The sequence below is a fragment of the Portunus trituberculatus genome, chromosome 17, assembly GCF_017591435.1.
Source record: "Portunus trituberculatus isolate SZX2019 chromosome 17, ASM1759143v1, whole genome shotgun sequence".
NCBI lineage: Eukaryota > Metazoa > Arthropoda > Malacostraca > Decapoda > Portunidae > Portunus > Portunus trituberculatus.
In genome coordinates this window covers 27,132,525-27,145,024 of record NC_059271.1, presented here as the reverse complement: position 1 = coordinate 27,145,024, position 12,500 = coordinate 27,132,525, and the positions used below count along the sequence as shown (strand labels likewise).

Genomic DNA, 12,500 nt, shown 5'->3' with positions numbered 1-12,500 from the left:
ATTAATTACTGTGGTTTTTGCTCATCAGGGTGCGAGCATCCCACTTCCATAAAGAAACTATTCCCACAGGAAATATATATATATATATATATATATATATATATATATATATATATATATATATATATATATATATATATATATATATAGAGAGAGAGAGAGAGAGAGAGAGAGAGAGAGAGAGAGAGAGAGAGAGAGAGAGAGAGAGAGAGAGAGAGAGAGAGAGAGAGAATACTTAGTGACGTTGCTGATGGCTTTCCTTTGATCTCATATTGACATCAGCACACAGGAAGTAAGAAAACAAGTGAATCTGCGTCTGATGTCCAGAAAAAAGGTGATAATAATTGATAGAAAAGTATTGAAAGTAAAAGAAAGCTGTTAGTTTAATTTGTTACCGACGATTTCATATGAATTCTTTACATTCTTTTAATTTCTGGGATTAATGGGAGCTTCATAGTAAACAATTATTTTATAAAGAAGGTATAAATGAAAGCTTTCTACAGTCACTGCCTCACATCCTGATAAAGGTTATTAGATCTTGAGGCCTGAAGATATTGCTGTGTATTGAAATAGTCGACGGGGAATTTCATGTTCACTACCTTTACCAATCTCTCTCTCTCTCTCTCTCTCTCTCTCTCTCTCTCTCTCTTATCCAGCAAACTCAATTATATAGTCCTGTTACATCAATATCTCTGCCTTTATTCCAAATCTCCAGCGTCTATTTGTGAATCTCAAGCAGGAGCTTACCGCTGAATGTTAAACACGCCGTAAATCACGTGTCACCAAGCTGCAACATAATGATATGTAATGACTCAGCCCCACGAGAACACTGCTGCTAGGACAAAGGACACACGTTCAGCCAATGGAGAACTCGAGAAAAGGGGAAGTGAACGACTTGATCATTAATCTCATTAGTTACTTGTGACAACGACTGTTTTCCTATATCGGTGCTCTCCGAAAATTAAGTTTTTTTAATGAAAATTCTTTCTTATTTCTTTCTCTTATATTTCATAGTCTTGCCCCAGCCTATTAATCTAAGTAAATAGATAAAAATGTTGCTTCTAGTGGCAACTATATAATTTCATAAAGGTATTGCAGCTTTTCACAAGAATATTAACCAGGCAGATCGTCTGGGACGCATTTTTCTTGTGGTAAACGTTATGGAAAAGTTTAACTGATGTATGAGGTCTGGATAGTAAAGTTACAGTAATGGATAACTATGATGGAGGAAAGAATTGATAAGTAAATGGTGTGCCATACGAGTAATATAGAGAAGGGCAGTGGAGATGAGGGATTTCATGAATTACTGGATAACTTTTGTATAAAGTAACTCTGTGAAAAAATATTTCAAGATATTTTCTGTGTCACAAATGACACAAAAACACCATGAAGCCCGAGACAGAAGACGTGAAGCCGTGTGAGCAAAAGAAAATCGTGCAGCTTGAGGAAGGAACTGATTAAAGAGTATGGCATGGTTGACTTTTAGATGCCGCCCCTCCATTTAAATACCCTCCCTTTAATCACGTAGAATTCCCCATTTCTTGGAACTTGTTTTTTGTTATCTAAAGAACCATATCTCCCTTCGTCTTTTGTTATAACTCAGTGATGTTCCTTGTTTTAAATTGTTTATTTGGTTCTCTATTTCTTTTCGCGGTCTGGGTATGTGTTTATTGGGAATTTATATTTTTCTTTCTCTTATGGAGGGCCTCATATGTTAAATCAGTAGGTTTCTTTTTTTTCTTTTTATGTGTCTACTTTTTTTAAGCCCGGACTCTTTAAACAATCTTCAATCTATTTAGAAAATGTTGAAACTACAAACTATTCAACAAATTTATTACTTTCACTGAGCAAAAACGGAAAACAGTTCTGGTAATTTCATTCATCAGAATACTCAACTGAAATTGTAATAAATCTTGGTAGCTTTAGGAATTAACATTACTACCAAGGGCTGCACCTCGTGAATTAAACAAACCGTAGCATGGATGTTGATGTCATGTCCAAGAGTAGTGACCTAACACAGTCGGTCTGTCTGTCACTTCCCTCGCTCGATGTTTCTTTCTCCTCTTACCATGTGTTTTCACGCCTTAGTCTCTCTCTCTCTCTCTCTCTCTCTCTCTCTCTCTCTCTCTGTGTGTGTGTGTGTGTGTGTGTGTGTGTGTGTAACTATGTATGTATGCGTGTACAGGTATGTATGTAATGTAAGCATGCATGTATCTACTTATCGTCCTTCGTGTTTCCGGTCTCTAACACATCCTACTCTCTAACTCCTTTGACTTAAACTTGCCTCCTATACACCTCCCTCCCTATTAATGATTTCATGTATAAGTGACGTTAAATGTGCTAAATGTTTTTTCCTTAAAGAAGGTTACTCGAGTTTTTTATTGTTTCCCTCTTGTTTAGTTTTTAAGGGATTCTGTTAATGCTATGAAATTAGAGCATGGAGGAGCCGGTTTCTATTCCCATGCAATATTATATCGAGTAATGTGCCGTATTTACTATTCTTTAAGTATTTTGTGCATTTTTTTCCTTCATTCATAAGTCTTCCTCTCTGACAGTCTCCTTGCGATTCCTAACATCTGAGCAACTGTTACCAGATGAAGGGAATTTCCAATGAGGAAGATACTGAATATGGGCTACTTATTATTAGATTCCTCGCCGTGACTGTACATTACCGTGGCCACCAAGTCCTGTTTTCCATAATATTGTAATGGTTTGCAATAACATTTCGAGGTTTTGGTCTGCAGTTTTGATATTATATTCTTAACTACGTACATCCTGGTTTCGTGTTTATTATTCATGTATGCTAATAAGGCGGATTTAATTTTCCAGAGTCGCGCGCTCTTAAACCACCACCTTCTGCCCGCCACCTTCATACAACCCTGCCTCACTTCTGCCTGTTCTCTTCGCTACATAAACTCTTACAATCTTTCATTGGCTCTCATTGCTTCCTCTCTTTCTTCCTCTTTATTACAATGCTTCACTATTTCTTCCTCTTTTTTTTCATGCTCTCACTCCTCTTCTCTTAATTATCTTTAATCTCATCTGTTGTACTTCATTCCTTTTCATTATGCTCTTATGTTTTCTTCTCTGTTTTCATCTACCTTCTCCATCCTTCTCCCCCTTCCTTCTTTCCTTCCTCCCTTCCTTTCCTTTCTTTTTATCCTTTTAATCCTTTTCATAGTCATTCTTTTTGTCTTTGGTCATCTTTCTCCTGCAGTGCCTCTCTCTCTCTCTCTCTCTCTCTCTCTCTCTCTCTCTCTCTCTCTCTCTCTCTCTCTCAATCACCCTAGCAATCTCCACCCTTACACACACACACACACACACACACACACACACACACACACACACGAAGCGCACTCTGGTAAAAGATCTAAATTATTGTGATCAGTCAAAACCACTTTCCAATACGCGTGGGCTTTCCGGCAGCGAGGAGAACGTCGCTATAAACATCGTCAAAATGGGTCTTTCATGATATTGTGCCCTCTTTTCAGGCTCCTGGGAACAGCATTTTATTCCTCGTTACATTTGCGTGGAAGTGATAAGGAATGTAAGTCAGAAGAAGAAGAAGAGAAGGAGAAGGAGAGTAGGAAGAGAAGAGGAGAAGGAGGAGGAGGAAGAAGAGGAGCTGAAAGTATAGAAGAGAAGAATAAAAAGGAAATGTAAGAAGGTAGAACTAATTGGTTTATATTTTTCGTTGTATTTCACTGGTGGCCATAAATACTTGTGTAGAGCAGAGGGACGACGGAGAAGAGGAGGAAGTAAAGAGAACAATGAATTAAAGATGATATTGAAGCTTGATTAGTGAAGAGTTCATGCAGCATGTCCAACTTAAAAAATAGATTAACACTGTCATTGGCGTGTCGGTTCAAGATGCGTGCCTAGAGTGACGAGTGTGACGAGTGTGCATTGTTATGAGTATGACTGTTACTCTTTCGACAAATAGATAGAAAGGAAGAGAATAATACTTGCCTTGTAGGAAAGTGAACATAGAAAGACAGGAAAGAGATTATTGGATGAAGGTGAACACAAAGAGACAGAAAAGGATTTATTACATGACAGCGGATGCATAAAGTAAGGAAGCCAATAGAAATATAGTAAAGGAATAGGTCAATGAAAAAAAGACAATGTTTGGCGTTTGAAAAAAAAAAGAAGTTATATATATACTGCAAAGGAAGAAGCGCACTAGTATGTATTGTTGAATGGGTGAATGGAAAACGTTACAATAATATTAAGTTACGTCACGAGAACGAGGAGTATCTGACGTGAAAAACATCGACACATATCAAATGTTTCGTCCGACAAAATGTAATTGGATGCCGTCAAAAAGCAACATGCGTAACTTGAGTATGAGTTGCATCATTTCTATTTTATTTATTTATTTATCTTTTTTTTTCTTTATTCTTTTGGAGAGCAGCGATTAATTGCCCCACTTTCAACTTTTTTTTTTTTTAACACCTTTCCAGTCTCAGTTACACCTGAAAAACAACATAAATTTTGGCAGGGAGATGCAAGAAAGAAAACAAAGAAAAAAAGCTGCCTTGGCATCAGGAGGAAAAGGAAAGAGAAAAGAAATAAAGACAAGAAAGTAATGGCAGTTTTGTTTCCGCAGTCGCCCCACGGGTAGTGGTGGTACCCATCATCACCTGCATCATCGGCTTCCCCGTCCTGGTGATGCTGGTGATCTGTGCCCTCAGGTATCGGGCGAGGCGAGCACGTATCAACGCCAAGAATGCACACAGGTGAGACTCTTCCTGAGGTTGTGCACTGCAATTAATGATGTGCTCAAAATGTTTCATTCTCCATTACACACACACACACACACACTACTACTACTACTACTACTACTACTACTACTACTACTACTACTACTACTACTACTACTGCTACTACTACTACTACTACTACTACTACTACTACTACTACTACTACTACTACTACTGCTACTGCTACTACTGCCACCACTGCACTACTACTACTACTACTACTACTACTACCACCACTACTACTACCACCACCACTGTTACTACTACTACCACTACTACTACTACTACTACTACTACTACTACTACTACTACTACTGTACTACACCACTACTACTACTACTCTAGTCTCTCTCTCTCTCTCTCTCTCTCTCTCTCTCTCTCTCTCTCTCTCTCTCTCTCTCTCTTCCCCCTTCTCTCTATCTCTCTGCTTCACGCCACACACCACATTCCTTTTCCCAGCCATCACTCACTCCACCTGCCTCATCACGCTCACTTTAACACTCCACTTCCAACTGCTACCATCGCTTTACCAACAATTAATGCATTCTTTTCTGGCCTCAGCGTGGAGTCTTCGGCATCGGCGCTCGAGCTCACCTCCGGGTCATCCATCTTGGCCAGCCGATGTACAAACGGTATGTAAGAACTAAAACAGGAAAGTATTTGACTAATGAAAGGTCTCAGGCTGTACCGGGATGAGTGTCTGACTAACTTCAAAGGATCCGTGAGAGAAATAAAGCTCATGCAAGGATCTTCTCAGTCCTGTGCTCATAACAACAATGACCAAATGTACGTAATTAATGAATGATGTAAATCTCCATGTTAGCGACCCGGTAGCTCAGTGGTTAGAGCGCTGGCTTCACAAGCCAGAGGACCGGGGTTCAATTCCTCGGCCGGGTAGAGATATTTGGGTGTGTCTCCTTTCACGTGTAGCCCCTGTTCACCTAGCAGTGAATAATGAGCTCTGAGCTCGTTCCGTAGGGTAACGTCTGGCTGTCCCGTCAGAGACTGCAGCAGATCAAACAGTGAAACATACACACACACACGCCCGCGCGAAAAAAATAATATTCTTCCTGTTCAAAGAGGATAAAAATAAAAGTCGTCTTCCACTAGTTCATTTCAGCACTTCACAATCTTGCAGGTACATGCCAGGGAATGATGATGACAATGATGATGATGATAATGAAGAGGAGGAGGAGGAGGAGGGAGGATAAAATCAATAATGATAACAATGACCTACGTGTGTTGATGAAACATTAATTCATGAGCTCAATCTGATTTTTTATTTAATTCGTTTTTCTTGAAGGTAAAGCTCATCGCTTGAAGAAGAGGAAGAAAGCCCTTGTAAGGTACGGAGAGAGAGAGAGAGAGAGAGAGAGAGAGAGAGAGAGAGAGAGAGAGAGAGAGAGAGAGAGAGAGAGAGAGAGAGAGAGAGAGAGAGTTAATCATTATATATCCCTTTTTACACGAGTATATTCATTCTTGATTTAGTGACTGTTATAAATCAGTTTGTTATGAAAATTTTATTAATTGTGTAATATATTCTAAAAGTTGGTATTAAATATATATATATATATATATATATATATATATATATATATATATATATATATATATATATATATATATATATATATATATATATATATATATATATATATATATATATATATATATATATATATATATATATATATATATATATATATATATATATATATATATATATATATATATATATATATATATATATATATATATATATATCTCTCTCTCTCTCTCTCTCTCTCTCTCTCTCTCTCTCAAGGTTCAAACCCATGCCCGAGATCGACCTGGACACCGTGGTGGAGGAAAAGTCAGAGTTCGATGCCGAGGTGACGGCATCTGACCTGCTGACCACCCCTGAGGAGCTGGTTATTCCAGAGGAGACCACGCCACCAGCCTCCTTCAGGGCCTTCAGGTACATGGGTGCCGTCAGCCAACCGCTGGCTGCTATTTCCCCTAACAAGACCTCGCCCTTCAGATCCCAGCATCTTGACCAGGTCGCCGAGGAGCTGGAACTCTGCGAGGACGTGATGCTGGAGGTCAGCGATGATGAACAGCTTGATGAATTTGATGAGGACGAGGAGGACATGGAGAACGATGAGGATGACCTCGAGCTTGATTTAGACGCCATTGAAGTAGAAGGTGTGTGTTTAGAGGTCGAGGAAGGGGAAGATCAGATGGAGGACAGCGAAAATGGAACTCTTGGCACTTGTTTCACGCTTTCGCCTAAGTCGTCGACGAAGTCTCCTACGGGGGTCCAGTTGGCCCTCAAGAAGCTCGATGGTGCCATAAAGCGGCGCCATTCCAGCCCTGTCAAAGTCAACTATGGGAAGAATCGAGGCCACCAGCAACGCTCATCAGCCAAAGCAAACTATGGTCATCCTCAGGTGAAAGAAGAAGAAAATGCACTCAAACCCCCTCCTCTCAAGTACGACATTGACTACATTGATCGCGAGTTGATGCCGCGATTCTCGCCGCGTCGCTCGCACTCCGTCAAGTACACCATGAGCCGGCGGGCCACCTCTTTCACGGGCAAGAAGCGTCACGGAGAATCTTTCAAGTTAAGAAGTAAAAGCTTTTCTAGAAGTATTTCTCACGTTCACGACGGACCGGACGGTAGACCTAGAGGTCAACCGAGAAGTGCATCAACATCACAGGAGTTCCATAACGGTGTTATGGAGTGTGATGTCCACATCGTGAACGAACATGGTACTGAGATGAGTTCGAGTAGCTGTAGTGACAAGTGCATCGGTGGCGACACGAGTACTAAAAGTGAGTCGGACGGCGACACTTTTCTCAACGGCAGCGAGACAGACTGGTCAGTGTCTTCCCGGGAGTGCCACTACCCGGTGAGGGCCACTGTGTCTCTGCCGATTAGAACCAACAGGATAGACTCGGACAGTCCAGTAAAGAGGGTGGCGCAGTGCTCGAGAACTGCATGTGGTGAGGAGGGTGCGTGTATGGGTGTGTGTAGATTGTCAGCACCTAATTCCATAGACAGAGGAGAAAGTCAGTGCCAGACAGACAAGGTTGTGCTTCCTCTCTCTGATGTTGCCGAAGGAAGGGAGGATGGCGGTCAGGACCAGCAGCAGGGTGTGGCGGGCCGGGACGATATGCGGAGCACTCTGGTCTGACAGCGTCGCCCGGCACCAGGCGGCCCTGGGACATGAGTGCTGTGATGGATTTTATGGTGTTAAGCTTCACTTTGTAACATATTGTCTGTGAAAGACTCAATCTTAGATTTTACACTATAACCTTTTGTTTTGTCATTGTAGAAATGAAAAAAAAAAACACATCTTCCAGTAAATGTATAGTGTAAATGGTTCCTAGTTTTTATTCATGAAGAAGTGAAATGAAGCCAGGAGAAACTTGCATCACCACCAGCTACGGTGCCAGGCCCGGCAGGGAGCGTGACGCTCCCAGTGTTCCAACGAGTTTTTTCCTCTCTGTTTCTTTCTTTGATGATAGGATAAATATTTCTGTTATAAATCAGTGGTCAAATCTTCTCATCTTATTCCTCACACACACACACACACACACACACACACACACACACACACACACACACACACACACACACACACACACACACACACACACACACACACACACACACACACAACTTTTTCATATTATGATTTTGTCATTTTACTATATTTCAATTTTTTTATCTAACTTTTTTGCCCGATTTCTATTAATATCCATGTTATCAAGTGCATCAACAGCATTCATTCATGAACGTAATTGTTGTACGATGATTTATTCACATATTACACATCTGAATGCTAATGCATCTAAGTATCAATTTTTCCTGCAAACTCGAATTACCATAGTCAATCAACCAGTCTACGCACGTACATAGGAACTTGTCAACTTCTGTCCTCTGCTTCACCCACGTAACTTCTTATTAGCCTTCCTAATGATTTTAACTAATCTACACACACACACACACACACACACACACACACACACACACACACACACACACACACACACACAATCTCTATCCCTTGCCAACAGTTTGACCAGTTTTATATAACGTGCTAACTAGGATAAAAGAGTGCATATATATTTTCACTAAATCTTGGTCATAACGTTAAGGCGAAAAGAAGTTGTCTGAATGTTAATATATATAAATACACACATACATATATTCCTGGTCCTCCTTGGCCATTCCTGCTTCCCGGATGTCCATTGCTTGAGTAAGGAGGGAAAGAGTCCAGGGTTTTACCACTTAACTTTCCTCTTTAGGGGCGGACTTACCCCAGGCGCTGTGAGCCCCAGCTGCTCGGGTATGTACAGCTGCTGGACCTTGGCTAGTATTCTCTGTCCCTAACACGCGCCCTCCCGCCTCGGCCCCACCTACCGTTTTCTGAAGCGGTTTGCAATGCACATTAATATATGTTGTAATTTATATTGTCATTATTAATTGTTCTCTGTCATTCAAGAAAAATATTCAACTGTGTAGTTTCATCTTCAAGTGCTAGACGGCACAGTAACACAAAGTAATATAATTTATACTTGAGATCCATCCATCAAGTCATAGACATGAGTTGCTTGGAAATGACTACCTCGGTAAGTTTTGAGCTAGGAAATGTGCAGATGTGATTAAATTGAAAATTCTATAAAGGATACGCAATATTCCGACCAATACGTTTGTTAATGTGGTTAGTTATAGTCTCCAAATATAACAAAGTATCGATGGGACTGACAGACATTTGCAGTTAGATCATAGGTGTGGTGGGGGCCGCGTGGAAGTGGTTGGGTGCGCGGAGAATACTTTTCAAAGTCCTCCCGACCAAGATGTATCGAATTGTTTCAGGCGAAGGTGACCATTAGTTGCCGGCGGCACCTGACGCCCGACATTAGCTGCTTCCACTTGAAATGTTCGCCGTCAGAGGCCGCCGCCCGATTATCATTCGACTTATTTATTTGTTATTTTTTTTACTGACCTGTGTGGCGTATCAAGACGATATAATACTCATTGATGAAAGTTAAACCATGTCTGTATTATGAATATTTCCATTGTTGATGGTTGATGTTTGTATCATAATCTAAGTCGCAGCCGGAGATCGCTGCACCTCTATGACAAAATTACATTATAACAAGCAGCCAGTCTTTTTTGTTTCCTCCGTCGAGGCAGAAGGATGGACGCCGCCAGTCTCCTCACAGTGGGTGTACACGTGAACAGGTGAACAAATATTACATAGTTGCATGTGATAAGATTTTCTTTGATATACTAGTAAAGAAAATGAATTAGTCAGCTATTAACCAACTTAGTCACGGTTTCTTTTTTTTTAATACATCATAATTAGAGCTTCATTGCATTGCATCATCTGGAGCACTCCTACATCTTAAACTGATCGACCTTGAAGTTCGCTCTACAATATACTGGTCAGTGATATTTCACACATCTTTTTGGTACTGCTGAAATGTTTTTTGAAGTGCTAATTAGTTTAAATCGTTGGAATGTTAAGAACAATATCAATGTCTGGAATTTTTGCCGAGTGTGAGGTGACGCAGTACTTGCCTCGCTGAAGTGTTGTCACATCGTAATTCGTAATATTTTTTCTCCACAAGTTTGCGGAAAAATGACCTGACAGGAGACTTACATCTGTGGAATTTTGTGAGAAAAAAAAAAAAATGCTTTCATTCTGTAAGAAAAACACTGAAATATTACGAGTGATAGAATGGAACGTGACATGACAAATACAGTTCAATGAACGCGAAGGCATGTCGTGTGGAGGAACTCAACCTGAACAGCGCCCTTAACGAGCAGCGAAAGTTCCCGGAAGCGGAGGGCTGGGAAGACTGGTAACTGGAGAGAGTTCATTATTATGAAACTATACATTACCCGATATGCAATATAAACAATTTGTGTAAATTAGGATAAATTTTGGTGTTAAATAGCGTCTTGTGACTTCTAAGATATGATAAAAAAAAAAAAAAAATAGAGCTTGAGCAGTGACCACATGCTCAAGTGTCTGTTAACTGTGTTGCTTGGTGTAAGCAGTCGGAGATGTCTAGTGGATGATGAGGGACTGCCCTGTCTCTTATTTTCTACCATCTGATCCCACCATCATACAGTTACCAGATAATGTTGATGTCTATTTGCTGCTTTGCTCTGTGTCGTATTCAATGAAGCATCCGTTTGATTAAGTTCATTCATAATCGACAGTAAAAAGAGGTAAAAGAAAAAAGGTTGAAACTAGTCTTGAGCATGTAAGCTAACATGTAGACATCACGAGAGAGAGAGAGAGAGAGAGAGAGACAGTAAATGAAGGACCACACTTTCTTCTCTGACTAAATAGCAGTTGTTTTACTGTCTAGAGAAAGGATTCTACATCTACATATTCCTTGGTCTCGAGGATCAAAGGCACCCACTTTCAATTCAGGCAAAAATTGATTGTCGCACATCGCTTTATCTTCAACGAAACGCTTAAACATATAGCTAAGAGTTGCTGCGTCCTTCATATAGGAGTAATGTTCCTTGTTCTCTCTCTCTCTCTCTGACTTGGTAGCTATTGCTCCGCTGTATAATCAGACTCATGAAGCCTTGACTGCTATCCCCTGCTAGACGTAAGCTGCTGGCAAGCAGCATCAAGAGTCGTACGCCTGGCAGCTCACTACCGCTGGGTTTCAGGCGGATGGACATCATAGACTGCCAGCTTTTCACATGAATTATCTTCAATACGCAATTCACATGCACATCTTTGAGAGCAAATTATAAGCATTTTTTTTTATAGTAACAGTAGTAAATGAACTTCTCTGGTGTTTGTGACATGTTTGCTGGCGATAGATGAGAATATTTCTAATCTAAATACTTACACGCCGAGACTGACAAGTAACAGTTTGAAGCTTTGGAGCTGCGGTCTCTCGAGTCACTTTCTATGTGAAGCAGTGTTGTTAGTCACGTTGGCGTTGTTGTTGTGAGTGTTGTCGAGGAAACGGTTGTACATCTTAGCCAACGTTCTCGTTCCCTTCGACGTCCATATAATTTTCAGGGTCAAGAGAACAAAGTAGGAGATACGAGGAGGATGGGAGAGTGTTTACCACTTCATCACTACAGTAAGTTCAAATTTTCTGCTGTCAGTTGTCTGCAGATGCGATAGGCTGCAGCTACCATCACCGTTACACACTCCTCAACTACGTTTTCTCTCATTCATTTACATTATTGAAAATTAACATGGATATTCGTCCAAGTTAGGAAGCTACTATATGCTATGATGTTTGAGAGATTAAAAACTGTTGTTAACATTTACGTGACATTGGTGCTCACTGATGTACAGTGTTAAAACATGGAGCATACTGGTAGCGGAGAAAAGCAAAAAAAAAAAAAAAAAAAAAAGGTGTATGTGTGGAGTAAATCAATTTAAGAAGAACTGGTGTTTTGGCAGAGTTGGCTGGATGGGCAGACCATTGTGTGTTAAAATGTTTAGGGAATGTGGAGACGATTCTGGCCTACCATAACACAATGATAAGGCCTCGATCGCCATTAAACCAAAGCATCAAACACATTTGCTCATAAGATATTTTCTAATAGCATAACCTTCCTCAAATAGTTTCCATAGAAACTCATTAATCATATTTTTGTGTTATATATTATATATATATATATATATATATATATATATATATATATATATATATATATATATATATATATATATATATATATATGTATATGGTTCTACT

At 40.1% G+C, this 12,500-nt stretch overlaps 2 protein-coding genes across 5 annotated transcripts in view; both read left to right on the top strand.

Moving 5' to 3' along the window:
• Window positions 1–9,916, top strand: part of LOC123505056 — a 45,347-nt gene extending 35,431 nt beyond the window's left edge. For all 4 annotated transcript variants that reach the window (XM_045256083.1, XM_045256084.1, XM_045256082.1 and 1 more), the window contains exons 4-7: window positions 4,610–4,739; window positions 5,325–5,395; window positions 6,067–6,109; window positions 6,568–9,916. In XM_045256083.1, the coding sequence (XP_045112018.1) occupies window positions 4,610–4,739; window positions 5,325–5,395; window positions 6,067–6,109; window positions 6,568–7,939 (1,616 nt within the window). In that variant the 3' untranslated portion in view covers window positions 7,940–9,916. The remainder of the gene's footprint in view (window positions 1–4,609; window positions 4,740–5,324; window positions 5,396–6,066; window positions 6,110–6,567) is intronic.
• A 1,671-nt stretch (window positions 9,917–11,587) lies between these two features.
• The window catches only part of LOC123504998, a 253,154-nt gene continuing 252,241 nt past the window's right edge, over window positions 11,588–12,500 (top strand). Inside the window, exon 1 of the mRNA XM_045256000.1 lies at window positions 11,588–11,873. The gene's annotated coding sequence lies outside the window, so the exon portion shown is untranslated. The remainder of the gene's footprint in view (window positions 11,874–12,500) is intronic.